The following is a 17,910-nucleotide window of genomic DNA, read 5'->3' on the forward strand; positions in this document are numbered from 1 at the left end:
TTTAAAAATTGCCCCATCATTATCACTTTTGCAGCTTCACCTTTGTTGCAATATTGGGAATGCTAGTTTTAGACTGGCTGCCTGTGTGTTAACCACTATGTCATTGAATCTTGTTCATGGAAGGTCTAAACCAGGAGTCTCAAACATGCGGCTTGTGGGCCGCATGCGGCCCGCGGAGTTATTTCCTGCGGCCTGCCATAGGCACCAACTCCACCAGCAGTCAAGCTGCCCTCCCCCCTGACCACATAAGGAATAGATACAGGTGTTTATATTTTATTAAAAGCTCACTTCGTATTACAGTTTTTAAAAAGTTAATACATTGACTTTTAATAGCATACTATATTACTCTTCATTTTTTTCATTTTTGACTATACTTTTGTATCATTGTATGAAAAGGTTTCAGTGATGCGGCCCTCGGGCCAATGTACTAGTCCTCATGTGGCCCTCGTGGTGATTTGAGTTTGAGATCCCTGGTCTAAACCAGATAGCAATTAAAATACTGGTGGCCGATCTGTACTAGAGTCTTTATGAACTGAGGGTTTTTTTGTGTATGTGGTTACACGGATATAGCTGTATCAGTGGAGAAACCTAGTGCAGGTGTTCCATACTGGTATAAAAGTGACTTGAACCAGTGCAGCTTCCTGGGGATAACTACACTAGTACAAACCCTACCCAGCATAGACATGGCCTTCTGTTGTCACCATTAATACCATCAGTGGTGCCGCAACAGTGGAATTTAAGAAAGGTGGTAGATTCCAAAAACAAAAAAAGAGAAATGAAGAATTAAGATTTATAGGGTGAAATCCTGGAACCAGTGGAGTCAATGAGGGTTTTGTCATTAACTTCTTTAGGGCCAGGATTTCACTCATATACTCCAGAAGGGACTATTGCGATAATTGAGTTTGACTTCTTGCAAGTTTAAAGATGGTGTATATTTCACCATGGCTGTCAAAGCATCTTTGAAATTTGAACTTGAACTCTCTGGCATTGAAAACGAAATCTGCCACTATGCCACCAAGTCAAGATGGACAGAGGAGGAGAGAAGCAGCTGGATGATGGAAATAGTGGTTTCCTAAATGAGTCCAATGCTATTGTTTTCCTCCCCTGAGTGAAGCTCATCATGACATTTTTGGGAGGTCCACTATTGACAGAGAACGGTATATTGTCCTAAATGGACTCTATTTAGGAATGTTATTTGTTCAACTCCATAGAATGAGTTTTAATTCCTCTGATCTAAATTAACTATCTCAGAAGCTGAAAAAGAGAGTGGTTTCTTCCAAAATCACTATAAACCTCAAGTACTTCTAATCTGAGGGAGAAAGTGATTTTGGTGGGGAGAAGACCCTAAGCTGCAAACATGTATGTGAGTTAATTACAAGCCTTAAATATTTGTAAGATTAGTCCCTTAGTTACCTGCTCCAGAGCTCACACCTATGTTACAATATTATAAAGCAGCAGCACTCCTAAAATAATTTATTTTTCATCAGTTCATAATTTACATGTAGTTTACTTTGGATTGAAACTGCCTAAATGCAATGATTAATGATCATCAGCAAAGTTGTTTCAGCCATTCTTTTGTGTACATAAGTCCTAAAATTCCAATGGCTGCCCCTGTTGAAGCTGTTAATCGTAATATTAACTAATGCCTATGCTTTCAGGTTTTTTTTTCCCAGGGGAAGGGAATTAACTTCTCAAACAACTGTCACATGAAGGCGTAAAAATTGTTAAATGTAAATGTACTCTTTGAAGACTTACATAAAGGCATTTTATATGAATGGCACATATCCTAAATATGTATGACACTCAAAGGTCTCTTGCTGCACTGGATAATTATGGCTTTAAAAAAATTAGTTAGGATAGCTAGTGGAAAATCCACGGTTTATGTTTTTAAGATCTTTCTTTTACGAGACTTGTAGAGACTTCAAATGATCATTTACCAACAAAAAACCCAACCCAGTTTCTATTGCTACTTGATTGTGGAAACAGCTTTCCTTATGTCTCAGAAAACTCTGTGCAAGCAATAGCAGCAGCATGGGTGAGCATTACGTCTTCATTGAGTAGCTGTTTTCAAAACCTTGTTAGAAATCAACTAAGGATATGCTTTCACTGCAGAGTTAACTTGGTTGATTGGTGACCGGGTATGAGCAGCCATACTGCACAGCGATACTCTTTACAGTGTCCTCCCTAGTGCTGCACTAAGTGTGTGATCAATCACTTTAAAAAAATACCATAATATAACCATTGCAGTAATTTGGATCTTTACTTTAGTCTCAAAGGTGGACTAGACATTTTTTCATACAGAAGTCCTGGAACAACAGTTTTGGCCCAGTTATAGTGATGTTATTAAATAGATAATTTTTTTAAAGAATAATATTGGTCCAGAGTCATTTGCTTTCTATACAAAACATTCATAATGGCATCTTTTTGTACTGTTAAGATACCCTTTCTCCGCTGATGTTATTTGCATCTACGATTGCTTCAAAAGGGTGCCATCTAGTGGTCTAAAGATTGCAATATGAATTGCAATTTATAAGGCAGTACCGTAGATGGGAGTTTTATTAGGTGGTGGTGCAGAACAATTATTACATCATAATTCTTAAACTGCCTGGGAATAGTGTAAGATTGATAGAGGAAACTGTGACTCTTGAATGAAGTATTAAGGAAATTGAATTGGTTTTTTTTCATATGATGACAAGAATATTAATGTGAGCCATGAGTATTATTTTAATTAAGTCAAACTTCTCTTTAAATGAATTGTGTTTGCTTGAGATGCACACATATAGGATTCTTGAAGTGCATTCAGCTTGTCTGTTTTTTGCTTGCTCGTGCCTTCAGTGAATGACCTTACAGAAGTTGGATTTCATTTGTAGTATAGAAACTAATGCTGTCTTCTGGTTACATGAATATGTTGTATTGGCCTTATAGTGATCTCAGAAACACAAATCTGTGCCTCATAAAATCAGCTGCTATAGTCATGCACGCATGAGCAGTACCAGATTTTTTAAAAATGCATGAGAATACTAGGCGAGATCTGACTACTATATATTTGACTTTTAGAGCGCTTGTTCCCATAATTGCTAAGTGCTTGCTTACACATTTTTAAGAATACCAAATAGTAAATTGCATAAAACCATTCAAAGGCTCAAGTTTGATTGAGTTAAATCAGTTTGATCAAAGTGATTTAAATTACTGTTTTAATAGGGATTTAAATCAGTGGGCAGGACATCTTGATTTAAATAATTAATGGTAAGGTTGTTTTGCATTTGTACTTTGTAGTTATTTTCCTAAAGAAACATTGATTCTCATTGATTGGTAATCATTAAGGCATATTGATTTGCAACTAGACATAGCCTTTACACTAAATTTGGTACTTCTTTTTGCTAACAAGGATGGTACAGATGGTACAGATTTTTAAAATATTGAATGAATTAAAGTACACTTCTACTCCGATATAATGCGACCCGATATAACGCGGTAAAGGAGAGGGGTGGGGCGGGGCTGCGCACTTCGGCGGATCAAAGCAAGTTCAATATAACGCGATTTCACCTATAACGCAGTAAGAATTTTTTGGCTCCCAAGGACAGCGATATATCGGGGTAAAGGTGTACTTGTTTTTGGCCACCATGCCCTTCACATTTTTAGAACTAGATTAATCCTCTCTCATATTATTTTTATTCATAGATTGGAAGAAGAAAACAAACTTAGGCCGGAATAGGTTGTTGTAATTTAAGTATAGGTTGTTGTAATTTACAGTTTAATTATAAATAGGTTATTTTGAAAAAGAAATGTATGTAATTAAAAATCCATTTTTTATTGTTTTTTTTTTAATTATTGAATTTTTCTGCACTGGGCTTTAAGAAAACCAATGTCCTTTTTTCAGGAATAAATAAAAATGGACCAAGGTTTAATACAAATACAAATATTTTAAAATAATTATATCAAGATCACATGTATGGAGGAAGTAGACTTTGTAATTATAAATTACAGCCAGTTATTTAGTTTCCTAATTTATACTGCTTCAGGGGCAGTCTGGATTAAAGGTCTGATGCTGGAGCTCACAAGGATCATCCCCTGACGAAACACACTGTCTGCTATGGATGATGCTGAGCAATAGGTAGCTACATGTCCACTCGGGCAACCAAGTCAGTTTGCCCCAGTTCCTCATCATCGGACTGCCGTAAGGCTCAGTATTTGCGCTGACGGTTTTCAATGTTTACATGAGCGACACGCCTCCAACGAAGTCGTGCAAATTTGCATATGCGGATGACCTTCCCTGGCAACTCAAGCTGCCACCTTCAGTGACATCAAGTCCACCTTGAACAGGGACCTAAACATCATAGAGGAATATTTCTGGAAATGGAGGCTCAAGCCAAATCCTCACAAAACAGCAGTCACTGCATTCCATCTTGATAACAGGAATGCTCAGCACACCCTGAAAGTGACCTTCTGCGGCAACAGTGTGTGACATGACCTCACTCCGACCAATCTCAGAGTGAAGCTGGACTACACGCTAACTTCCCACGACCATCTGAAGAATGTAGCCGCCAAGACGAAGACAAGGGTCAACCTGGTCCAGAAACCGGCAAGCACAAGCTGGGGAGCATAAGCATCGGTGTTACAGACATCAGCGATGGTCCTTGTGTACTCTGTAGCCAAAGCCTATGCACCGGTATGGACCAGAAGTAACCATACTTGACTTATTGATGTCCAACTAAACACTGCAGTGCGGTGCATCACTGGAACCCTCAACTCGACCCCAACACCTTGGCTGCCAGCGCTGTCGCACATTGCACCGCCATCCATTTGCCATGATGCCATAACCCTTCAGAAATTTCAGAGGATCGTGGAAAATGAACATTTTCCCATCCACCAGGACCTTAACAATGTCCTTCACATCTGCTTGAAGTCACAAGCTTTTTTTGGACCCAGGCATTTAATCATCAACAATGCAACTTCAACCCTGATGAAGCTTACAAAGCTGAATGGAATTCACAAGAAGTCACAAATAAACACCGCATGAAAGACCCCATGCAGAAGATCTCTGGCTTCAATCTCCCGCAAAGGTTATGGGTAGCCTTAAACTGTATCCGCACAAACCATGGCAGATGCGGATATTTGCTGCAATAATGGAAAATTAAAGACTCTCCAATGTGTGACTATAGTCACCCAGAACAGACCATGGAACTCAATGCCCAATTCACAAATATGAAGGAGGCATTGCCAGCAGTACACTCTGCTACTCCAGATGCAATTATCTAGCTTAACTATCTAAACGTAAAATTATAGTTGTTGCTCTACATTTACCTCAGCCATACGAAGAAGAAGGGGCAGAAGAAATTTGGAAAGGATAGGAGACAATTGGGAAGTTAAAAGAATCTAAACCAGCAGTTCTCAAACTGTGGGGTGAGCCTTCCAAGAGACATGTGGGAATGTGTCAAGAGAGGCATGAGCTGTGTATTTTGTTTTTATTTTTTAAGTACTCTGGCTGTCCGCTTCAGGTGGCTGGGGCTTGTGCAGAAGGACCAGGCACACTCAGGAGGCGGGGATAAAAGGGACAGCTGGAACCCTGCCACCTTGGCCCAGGCTCTCCTCCTCCTCCCCCCAATCCCTCACCTGGAGGCGGTGGGGCTCTGTCTGTCAGCCTCCGGGGTGGCAGGAGCAGTACAGAAGTAAGGGTAGCAATGGGGCGCTAAGTCTGCTGTGAAAAGTTATATTGACGAATATCACTTTCCACATTGCTACCATTACTTCTGTGTTCCTTCTGGTGTGGCGCTGCCTTCAGAGCTGGGTGCCTAGCCAGCAGCCTCTCTGCTCTGCCTTCAGAGCTTGGTGGTGATGTATGTACTTGGGGAGGAGGGTGTAAACAAGTACAGACACAAAGAAGGGTCAAATAAGTTTGAGAACCACGTCTAGACCCATTTCTGACAGTTCAGTCATGATCAGTTTGTTTTCTTTCGTGACAGATAACTGCTAATATATTCCCTCAAGCTTTTGGGGGTGAGCATCTATTAGCAGAGAATAGATGAGTTTAAATACAGATGGGTGGCTTAATACTGTGCCTTTTCTACACTTAGGCCTTGATAGTGCAAATACATACACATGAGTAGACCTGTGTGAATACAGCTAGAGGATTGGGACCTTAGTCATTGAGTGTGAGTGGGGCTCATTTATGAGGTGTTAAATATATATAAATACACATCTGGATTCACTTATATCTCAGAGGGGACTGCAGTACACTTCTTGTTATTTCAACTGGCAAATATTTAAAAGAACGCTTGTCTCAAGTTAAAATCACCTGTCTCAAACAGGTGCAATGGTCATTATTTCAAGTCTTTAAAAACAAAAACAAAAAAACGTAAATGCTATATTCTTTATAAATATTATTGTTCTGACTTCTATTTTAGGTACTTCAGCTCTGAAGGAAAATGAAAGGCGGGGTTACTGAAGAACATCTGTACCTGGCGTACTCCCATCAATTTGAAGATTGCATCTTTCCTCTCCACACATCAATATCCTTGTTTTTGCTGTCCTACTGTGACTGCAAATTATTCAAAGTTTTCTTAGTGCCTGCTAGTGACAGTACAGATGACCAGTTATTTGGCAAAGCACAGCCTGATGACCTAGAGGTCCACTTCATCTCAAGGTGTCAACTCCCTTTGGTTGTCCAGAGTTGCTGTTTGCCTGCTATAGTTGAAGAAAATGGCAAATTCTGTCGAGCTGGTCTTTCTGTTGTGTTGAGGCACATAATACAGAAAACATATGAGGTAGATCCATCAAAGAAGTTGGTTTTGGAACTTTTGGGGTTTAAAAAGACGTGCCTAAAAGCCTGTGCTGAAGTGAGTGCATCTTTTTCTGTTACATATTTAAATATAGTTAACACTAAAAATTGGGTTTTAATGTGGGTGTCTGCTAGAATATCCAGTTAAGATATTTTATCATACGGTTTCCGATTGTTGGTACAACAGTGGCTATATTGATTCTGGTGAATGGTAATGATTAAAAAAAAAAACACCCTAAATATTTAACAGACTATAAGTAGTTTAAGATTAAAAATATAGGCCAGATCCTCAGGTGGTATAATGTAGTGTAGTTTCATAGAAATCAATGGAGCTATTCCATTTTAGACCCATTGAAAATCTGCTGCTATGTGTTTTAAAAGAAATTCAGTTTACTTTTTATCTACCATGCTCAGATTTTAGGATTGTGTGAGAGAGCTGGTGTTATTACTCACCCCTAAATCAAATCAGTGAATTGTATTCTTTATACACAGGTGTACAGGATGACATCAGTTCTTCTAAGATAAATACAGAATCCTGAACTAAGGGCTTGGAAAGTGTGTAAAAGAGAAGATAATATTTAAATCTAGTTACATAGTAGTGTAGGTCCAGAACCAAGCTTATGGGCTACATGTGCTAGGAAAGGCTTGATTATTTACAACTCGAGCCAGTCTAGTTCTAACATTTAAAAAGTTAAATGTAACAACAAAACCCCTTTGTTTTGTACCATAGAAAGTGAAAGGTACTGCTGTGCAAAAAAATCCAATAAACGAAAATCCAATGGTAATGTAGGTAGGGGGCAGAACATGTTCAATGAAGAGCCTACTCCATACATCCCAGAAAGGGAGGTCAGGTACTCTAAGGCTAGGTCTATACTACCCGCCTGAATCGGCGGGTAGAAATCGACCTCTCGGGGATCGATTTATCGCGTCCCGTTGGGACGCGACAATCGATCCCCGAATCGGCGCTCTTACTCCACCAGCGGAGGTGGTAGTAAGCGCTGTCGACAGAAAGCCGCAGAAGTCGATTTTGCCGCCGTCCTCACAACGGGGTAAGTCAGCTGCGATACGTCGAATTCAGCTACGCTATTCACGTAGCTGAATTTGCTTATCTTAAATCGACTCCCCCTGTAGTGTAGATGTACCCTAAGCTGTGAAACTCTTTAATGCCATTTAGAAATTCCGTGTACTCATTTACTTTTTCAATATGAATGTTATTTGTCTACACCATCTTATTTAAAAGATCTGCTTATTTGTTCTCAACTTTAAAAAATAATACCTTCTTAAACTGTTCCTACATATATTCTGTCATAAGGTAACCTTTAGTTCTGGTCTATCCAGTGACCTGAGCTCTTTCAAGTTTAATTGTATAATAATGCTTCACCATGGCCATATTTACTCTGGACCAAATTCTGTGACATTAATTTGTTCTATCACCATGAAATATCCTTCATTCCTATTCCCCAAAACAACAAATACAACTGTTGCTTATGAAAATACTCATTGATGTAAAATTTATTGTTGCTTATTTTCACCCCTGATTATTTTTGAAGATGGGTTTTTCATTATTGTACACTCTCCAGGTGCCCTAGCTCCACGCTCTGCCTTTGGCTCCCATAATGTTGTCCAGATGGTCCAGCACAGATCCTCCTTTTAGTTCTTAGTGGTCTTCAGCAGCTTATCAGGGCCGTGGCTGCTCTGCTATTCTCCACCTTCCTTGGTCAAGCCTATGCTTCTGTCTCCTCTACTCCCCGGCTACACGCTGGACCAGCCTCCTGCTTGCTGCCTAGGTCCAGGATTCATTGCAGGGAGCATACGCGAATCTAATTAATTTCTTCTCGTGAGGAAAACTGCAGGGCAATAAACAGCTGCAAGCAGTTCCCAGTAGCACAGTTTGACAAAAAGTAAACAAAATGTTGGGTTTCTGGCTGCAACAAAATATTGAATTCCATAGCATCTTGGGAAAATGCCAGATTATGCAGCCACGTAATTGTGTAGTCTTAGCGTTCTGCTTTAGATGGATGGGACAGTTCATGTTCAAACTATTATTTCAGATTTTCGGCAGATCCAGATAGATGACACTACATTGGTTTACACTTGGTGCACATTTTAGAGGTTTTCTCTACAACCATAAAGACTGGAAACGATATTTCTTTTTAATGAGAATGCAGTTCTGCAATAAATTTAATGGCTGTGGAATATGCAGGGCCTTGCCCTGAGAAAGATAAAATACGTCAAGCACATAATCTATTAGGTTCCGATCTCCTGTATACCCTGAACATCCAAAACTCTCTTTGAAGCCAATAGGTATCAATGAGGCTGTATAAACTGAAGTTAGTACCCATTTTGGGTTTGCAAGGAATGAAGGATCAGATCTTAAATTTATAATCCCAAAACTGGGGATAAAATTATTGAAAATGCCTAAGTCCCATTTACAGAATACATTTAGGTACTTAGGGTCTTAAATTTCATTAATGGGACGGGTTTTTCTAAGTTAGTTAGGTGCTTTTGAAATTTTTTCCCTGGATCTCAATTTTGTTAAACCTTTCCATGGGTAAGCCCCTTCATTCCATTCATTACTACATTTTATCCTCCTTTTACATTGGTATAGTTCCTTTGAAATGCCATTATAATTGTGTAAAACTAGAGTAATATAATGGTAAATCTGGCCCGCTAGATGATGCTAAAATATGGTGAGTGGAGGTAGTTAGGGGAGTTGTATCTTTTAAGTCTATCCATGTATATAGTTAATAATTTAGGATCTTAGAAGTTTTTTGTATTTAACAATAATTTCTGTTAACCTTTAATTTTAATACATTTTAAATTACATACACTCCTAAAATTTGGTATTTTAAGGAATTATGAAATTTAAGCAATAACCCAAGAGACCAAACAAAAAATAGTTGCCTTGTAAAAAGGGTCTTTAACTAATGATCAAGCTAAATTGTACTGGCAAGATTGGGCTACTGTAAACCATTCTAAGAAGTGGAGTTGTCCACTGAACATAGTACTTGGTGCAGATTTGACTAATAATAAACTTGTACTTTCTAATTATTACTGTTGCTAGTTCAAGAATATGTACTCTTATCAGTGTTTATATATAAACAAAGGATGTGGAGAGCTTTTTGTTCTGTCATTTGAAGTGTTAAGGGACTTTTTTTTTCCACTTGTAGTACAGGTAAGAATTGGATTTCACTGATATAAGATTATTTAGAGATATTTTGGGGAAAAAAAAAAACCATGGACACAGGTAAAGATCAAATTTTGGCTTGATATATGGTGCGATTCCTAAAAAGGGGCAGCATTTAAGTGTGTAGTTTGCAGACTAATACAAATACATTGGGGCAACAATTTCCATGAAAATCCATAGCATCCCAATGAAAAGAGTTTATAATCTGAGATTATGCAACTAATTTTGTGTGTGTGTGTGTGTGTGTAGAGAGATGTTGCAATGGTGAAAGAGTGACAGGAGTGAATTAAGAGACTCTGCTAAAGAAGAGTATTTGATGCCATAAATTCTGGATTATTGCACCAGTGAATAAATCAAACAAGAGGAGACGTTTGAGTTTAAAGACAGTTGTAAAAAACTTAAGTAGAAATAATGGAGGAAAGTGGGGAAAGAATTAGAAAAATTGGAATTTTGTTAAGATATCATTACAGTTGGACTCGTATTTCTTAAATTTCTGCCATCACAAGCAGAAAAGCATTCCCAACATTGTGTAAAACATTTCTGAAATAGATTTTCTGTAAAATAAATGGCATTTGTGGGATTCATTGATGGTGCGATATTCCGTTTTTACTGGCACTCATTTGAGATGACCAATGTAATTTAGTCATGGCTTCATCTCTTCTGGATAATACAGCCATCCCAAATTGATGCCGATAAGACATTTATACCACACCAGACCACCATTAATTCTTTTTATATATAAAATTTAGTTTCCAGACTTATAATGGAAATTAGTCTATTAAGGGTTTAATGTAAACTAACAAAAGCAAGGAAATTCAGAGAGCTTAAACTTCGTGCTGTTCACCTAAACCAATGTAGCATGCGTGTGTGTGTGTGTGTGTGTGTGTGTGTATATAACTTGAATTTCTGACATTGCAAGTACACATGGGAAGGGGTGTGTGCGTGGCATGTTAAGGATGGAGTTTCAGCTTTACATGGAAGCTCTTTACAGGATTTAAATCATGCCCTTAATTTTGAATGTCTGCATTATAATCCAAACAGTTCTAATGAGACTGTGCTTGTTTATGTTTATATGACAGGTTAGTCAATGGACCAGACTTTGTGAGATCAGCATCCCTCAGGCTGTTGAGAGCTTATTGAATGCGTCTCCCGATCAGTGTCAGGCCATTCCACCTGAGGTTTTGCTTCTTGAGAAGAAGCTAGGAGAACCTGTCAGAGTGCACAATGATGACAAAATCCGAAGGCAGAAACTTCAACAGCAAAAGGCAGGTGATAAGACTGCAGCACCTGCCCTCGCTAAAAGAGCAACAAAAAATCTTAGCCCAGAAGAAGGAACAATAGTGGAAATCAAAGACCAAGAAGAAAGTGCAAGTTTGGAACTGAAAGTAGCTTTCTCAAAATTAGTTGTGCAGGAAATACCTGCTACAACCAACAGGGAGCCCTCGCACATCAGGAAAACAAAAACCTCTGATCTCCCACCTCTGGAGCATGTTTTTGCTGAGGGGCTTTATTTCACTCTGGCAGATGTAGTGCTTTTGCCATGCATCCATCAATTCTTGGTAAGAAAACAGCTTCTGTAGTTAATAAATAGTGTCCATATCTGTTAGAGTCTGAAAAGTTACACAACTACTTGATATAAGACACAGTCAAGCAAAGTATTTACTGTGTAACCCTACACGGCACAAAATAGTTTCCCTTAATTGTTTGTATGTGTATCACAGGGAATGAAGAGTTTTCGATATCAATACTAAAATGTAAAATATATGAGACAGTTGTTGGTAAGGGGCCAGATGAATCCTATATATTTACTAATAGAGTGTGCTGACATATACTTCTGGTTGACAGGATGTTCAAAAAAGTGTTTCTTTTAATACTTATTTCAAGCACTTTCATTTGCCATTTATTTTTGTGCTGTGTGTCTCTTCACAATTGTCTGGGTCTGCTAAAGCATGTCATGTCTGCCATTTGAAACTCGGTGTCACTTGGTGTCTGGCTCCTTTAAGGGGAGATGGGGCCAGCCTCACTTATGCCATAATTAATTAGCTGTTTCCCAGACTGAGAGGGTGGGACTAAGGAGGTTTAGGTGATACTTAATGGACACCAGGCCACATAAGAGGGTTAAGAAAGCTCAACTTGGGAGGAACCACAGAGAGCTGGCAGGCTTCTTTGGAAGGTTCTGGGTGAGGGTCTGCGGTAGACTGAGGGGACTTCAGGGAAGGAGTCTGGGACTCAGGAGTCTATCACAGAGCCTCACAGAGACGCTGAGATGGTGCTAGAAACTCCAGGGAAGAAGTCTGAGAGTTAGGGCTCTATCCTAGAGCCAGAGACTTTAAAGATAACCTGGAAACTGAGCCCGGGACAGGCTAGAAAGGAGCCCAGGTGGGGAGAAAGTACTTTCGTTTGTTGGGACTTAATTTGGACTTCCTACCTCAAAAGAGAATTGAGGTCAGAATGACCCAGCTGAAGGACTGAGCCACATGACCTGCCGGGAAAGAGAGAAAATCCTTGGGAGGAGGAAACTGAGGCAGGGAGTTCCTGCAGAGTCATGGGGCCAGAGATGCTCCATGACACTCAGGTAAAAAGCTGTGACATCCCAGACAGTAGCCTCTTCCATACCTGAAGTTGCGTACTGAGGAGAGGGGGAAGCAACAGGCTGGGGATCAGTTGTGATCCAATCAGAGGGGTGTGGCAGGTGAGAGCACTACATGGAAGATAAAAGGAGTCTAATCTGGGGATCAGGACCTTCATATGCTCAAATAATCTTAATTTTGTCCCTCACGCTGAGGATACCTCCAAATCAGGAGATACTTCTATTTTCAACAAAACACATCTTTCTCATCCATTACACCAAACAGTTACCATAAATCTAACTAGATTTTATGTTTGTTAATAACTGATTCTACACTGCTGTAACATTTAAACCTAACTTCATCTTTACATAGCTACAGTAAACAATTCCTGTCTTTAAAACCAGACACAATTGACAGAAGGAGACGTGTGGGTATCTTTACTGACAGTAATCAGATTCAGAACAGTCTTATGAGACAATTCCCCAGAAATAGTTAGAATTTCAAAGTGTTTTAGTAGGGTTTGTCTTGCCTAGGAAAAGTAGTCAAGTTTAGGTCTGGCTTAACTAAAATGTGCTAGTTAAACCTGACCTTAAACTCAATCTTTTTCCTACTATAAATGGAAGGTAATACTTAGTAGTTTTAATCAGCTGGTTGAGTTGTAGCCTAAGCAGTGTGAATATTTACTAAAGTTGAATGCATCCACTTTATGATAATGGAATCTGTATGTTCTCATTAAGTCCAAAGTATAAATGGGGGGAGAATTATAAAATGAATGATTTAACAAGATGAGAAGCCAAAATCAAGATGTCTTAGGCAGCTTTTTAATGGACATTCTTTTAATGAAAGTGCATTATAATGTGGGTAAAACAAAAGTAAGTAGGAGTGAGATAGTCATAGCTGTAATTTTCCTGCATGCTAATTCTGGCAACAGCATATTGGTGGGGCAAGGCAAAATTTGATTTTGATACAGTTTTGTTGTTTCTCTTGTTTATATGAATGTTACCCTGAATTGAAACATTTTTCAGCTGAAACATGAATCTTTATGTGATCTTTTCAGGATGTGGGTAGACATGTCTTAAAGAAAACGAATGTCTCTTAAAAAAGTGAGAGGGTTTTTTATGGAGGAAGTGAAAGGAAAGGAATGCAGAGATGACAATGGCATTTTAGTGATATAGCACCTTGTCTTTCCTTTCACACAGCAAAACTTAAGTGTTATTCAAGTATCATCCAATGGCAAACTTCCTCAGAAGTTAGTATTAAAGTTTGACCACTAGTAGTCTCTAATTTCTTGATTTCCTTGGAGCTAAATTTTCAGATTTTTTTTGTCTTTAAATATTTCCTTTTATAATACCTGATTCATTTTGACTTCTGACGGCCAGATTGTTTGTTCTCCTTTAAAAAAAATTTATACCTAATTTTTCTTTTTTACTCTTCTATCATTATTTCGCACTTCCTGGTACATTTCCTGTGAGGCGGAGGAAATATTCCTTTGGCTCTGTTGTGGCGATGCCACTGATTTATTACCTGTCCAAGATTGGTTTTGCAACAAGTACACTACTGTAGCACTTGTTGCTAAGATGTCTATATATAGGATGTCCTGAGACAATCATTTTGAGGGGTTAAAACTTAGAGATTGTCTATGCTGGGATTTCTTTGCATCAGTTTAGCTTTACCATTGAAACCAAGATAAACCATACCTCTGCAAGTCACTTTTTACACTAGTGCAGCACATCCACACTATGGGTTTGTATTGGTGCAGCTATGTTGGTGTAATTATCTGGTGCCAAAACAATCCCATGTAGACAAGATGCAAAGAGGCTTCAGGCTTAACAGCCCATTGAGTTGAATGGAAGCAGCTCTATTATAGACAAATCGTGCCAACTCCACTGATTGCAGAGATCCCTCTTTCACTGTACATAGTTGAGTAGGGTGGCACGATGGCACAGGGCAGGAGGGCACAGAAAAACATGGGCAGAGTTAAGGAAGTGGACATCTTTGTGCCCAGTGGGGACACCTTGGATAGTGAGATGTTAGCAGTGTCTTGGGTGCAAGGGGTGAGTGTAGTCCACCCCTATTGATCCGTCATATGCCCTCTGTGATTTGGCAGTTGTAGTAGTTGTTCTTCATCAGGAAAATATTAGATAATATGCTGACTCTAGACATAAATTTATTCTCTATTTTTTGCACAAAAGGTCTTATATCGTCATTTATTTTTACTCTGAGTAATTCTAGCACAGCACTTACCCTGTATTTCATTTTCAGGGAATGCACTTGAATGACAGAGGTGAGAAAACGAGAGAATTGTAGCATCTCCACACTTATAAAATGCACTTGAAAGAACATAGAAATGATATCTGTTTCATTGGTGATATTCAGTATTTATGCTTCAGGAAAGTTTGATATCTGAACTGTCAATGAATGCCTGTCAGAGTTTGTTGCCAAAAGGAGAGCTGTGTGAGTTTAGGGTTTGTATTTTGCTAATTTTTCTGCTGGTGGTTGAAAACAAAAGCAGTTCTGGGAGAATATACTGTCAATCAGGTTCATAGAAGTAATCTCCAAAATCAAGAAAAACACTTACTCACATTGGTATGTGCAGTAAAACCCACTATATAGCTTTTCTTGGTAAAAACATAATCTCCAGATGACTGTGTGCATTGTCACAAGAATTTTCCACCCAAGAGTAGCAGTAACGTTGTTCCTTTGAGTTGTGAAGAAGTTATTTTACAGTAGACTCCAGATTAGAAATACGTCAGTGTTTTTTTGTTTTTGTTTTGCAACCATAGTTAATTGAGGATTATCAATTACCTTTATAAGGATTGTTTCAACCAATAAAAGCTACAAAGCAAAATGTTTTCTTAATATTTTAACAACGATCAGACCTTCCAGCCTCATTCATTTTTCTAAATAAGCCTAGCATAATTTTTTATGATTGTTTGACTTATTGATGCCATGCCTGGGAAGGATTCTGGATCAGATGCTCTGTGGATTTCAGTAATCCAGTAAAACCTGTCTGAAGAATTACAATATGTATTGCTAGAAGTTATATGTTTATTTGCTGTTTCTGTATGGCCTTGGAGCCTTAACCTTGTACAGCTTGAGAGTCCTGTGTGAACAGTTGCATTTAATTAAAGGTGCGGCCAGAATTCTTGGCAAAAATAACAAAACAAAAAACCACCTCAAACAAACAACCCTAACATAGATCTAGTACACCTGCCATAGCAAAACCACCGTTCTCTGAGATGGGCATCTTGCTGCTGCTCCATTTTATATATTGTGCATTTATGTTGCCTTTTTTTAGATCATGATCTAAAACTGTGTTTTCAGGTGCTTATGATTTAAATAAAAAACTAACTCTGGGGTGAAACATGGTGAGGCTACTTTACTTACAGATGTTTATGCTGTGTCTCCTACTGCTCTATCACCCATATTTGATAACTTATAACACAGTTTTGCCCAGCCCTCTATTGTATTGAATCCAGTTGTTACACTATTGTGGACAGAAACAGCAGAGTTGAACATCCATCTTAAAATGCATCTGACCACTTACACTAACAGGGTGACCCAGACCACATTTAGACTATACCTTTTTCAGTCATTGATTTTGTAGTTGCTAGTTCTTTACACTTCATCATTATTTTTACCTTTAAATAAAGAGCTTCAGTGGGTACATGTTTAAAAAGTACAACATGGCAAATATTAACAAGTCATAACTAATTACCAATATAAACATAATGAGGCCAAAGACTTGTTTTTAATATACTTGTTCCATTTATACTGTTTTCTCAAGTTTAGCCTTATTTAGCAGTTATTCTTTCTATTAATTGTAGCTGTTAAATTTAATAAAAGAAGAATAAAAGTACACCTCTACCCCGATATAACGCGACCCGATGTAATACGAATTTGGATATAATGCAGTAAAGCAGTGCTCCAGGGCGGGGCTGCGCACTCCGGTGGATCAAAGCAAGTTCAATTATAATGCGGTTTCACCTATAACGCGGTAAAAATTTTTGGCTCCCGAGGACAGCGTTATATCGGGGTAGAGGTGTATTGTTTTTGATCTGGGAGAGAAACACACATAATTCAACTCTTATTGTCAAGTAGAAAAGCACATGTTGGAATGGTTTTCTAAAGACAATTTCCTCAGTGAAGTAAATCTTTTCCTACACATGTTCTAAATACGTGGACATATTTTAATATTTAATTAAATATCTTGATACTTTTTAGTCTTGTCTTTGCACTCTAGTTATTACTAATTACTTATGATTAATTTGTAAGAACAGTACAAAAAACACAGGTAAACTGTATGTTTTTTTTGAGCATTTGGTAAGTGTCCTTTACCAATTCCTGCATCCAAAACACACACATACGCTCTATTTCTTGCATGTTATTTCTTTTCTGCTTTTGTTTACAATCATAATTTACGGTCTTCTGTTTTGTAGCATAATCATTTCCATGGCAACAATGCATAGTATCTCACAGGCCAATGACCTCCTAATTTGGCTAATCTAATTTACAAGAAGGGCTAGAATAGTAAGACATCTTGTAGAGAGAAAGACTTGGAAAAATAGATTCATTTAAATATATAAAAACACTGTCAGAGAGGCATTTCCATTGTTACATTTCCATTTTTTTTCCAACATCTGCCAAGTTGTTGATCTAACTCAAATAGCTTGAGAAAAGTTTGTCTACCATTCAACTTCATTTTCTTTAGAACTATTAAATGATTGTACCCTAAAGTTTTATAGAATGAAAGTCATAGCTCAAGGTTTTGTTTTCCTGAACTTTTTTAAAAAAATTTTAAATCGAGGAATATTTTCTGAAGGAAAGCTATTTTACATCTCACTGCTTTAAAAAAAAAAAAAAAGCCCAAACACTCTGACATCTCTGTAGATAATGTTGTTTTGGTTAAGCTTATTTTTTTTTTAAATATTCTTTATCTTCTCTGCTATAGTCTCCTTTTTCTCATTGCTGCAGCTGCAAGAAGACAAAGTTTGGCAGTAATAGAGCAGACTGGTGGCAGATCCAGAGGAGAAGAGGGTAGAATTGGAGGTACTGCAGTGGTGGAGTAGAGTAGCAGGTTCTAGGGCTCTGCGGGATCAAGGGGGAGCAGTTATGGCCGCTCAGTGAATCATTACTTTTTCCTGGTGGCTGATATTTTGTTCTCTAGAACTTCAATTTTTATGGAGGGGGAAAAAAAAAATCTAGTCCCTTTGTCTGCTCAGGGAAGTAGCAGAAAACAATGAGATGTGGAAGGAAGAAAACTGAGGGGTAAATAAAGACTAGGAGAAAGTAGAAAGGGGGCACAATGTGTCAGTGTGGAGAGAACCAAGGATGGTAGGAGGCAAGAGAAGGATGCGTGACACCAACAAACTGAT

General features: G+C 38.4%; 1 protein-coding gene across 5 annotated transcripts in view; it reads left to right on the forward strand.

Moving 5' to 3' along the window:
• The window catches only part of GSTCD (glutathione S-transferase C-terminal domain containing), a 137,984-nt gene that overhangs the window by 11,630 nt on the left and 108,444 nt on the right, over positions 1-17,910 (forward strand). For 3 of the 5 annotated variants that reach the window (XM_054029457.1, XM_054029462.1, XM_054029461.1), the window contains exons 2-3: positions 6,405-6,836; positions 11,045-11,524. In XM_054029457.1, coding sequence (XP_053885432.1) covers positions 6,426-6,836; positions 11,045-11,524 — 891 coding nt within the window. In that variant the 5' untranslated portion in view covers positions 6,405-6,425. Of the gene's footprint in view, positions 1-5,387; positions 5,404-6,404; positions 6,837-11,044; positions 11,525-17,910 lie in introns of those variants that run through there. The other 2 variants (XM_054029458.1, XM_054029463.1) reach the window with 2 other exon arrangements.

Source organism: Malaclemys terrapin, chromosome 5 (assembly GCF_027887155.1).
Source record: "Malaclemys terrapin pileata isolate rMalTer1 chromosome 5, rMalTer1.hap1, whole genome shotgun sequence".
Taxonomy (NCBI): domain Eukaryota; kingdom Metazoa; phylum Chordata; order Testudines; family Emydidae; genus Malaclemys; species Malaclemys terrapin.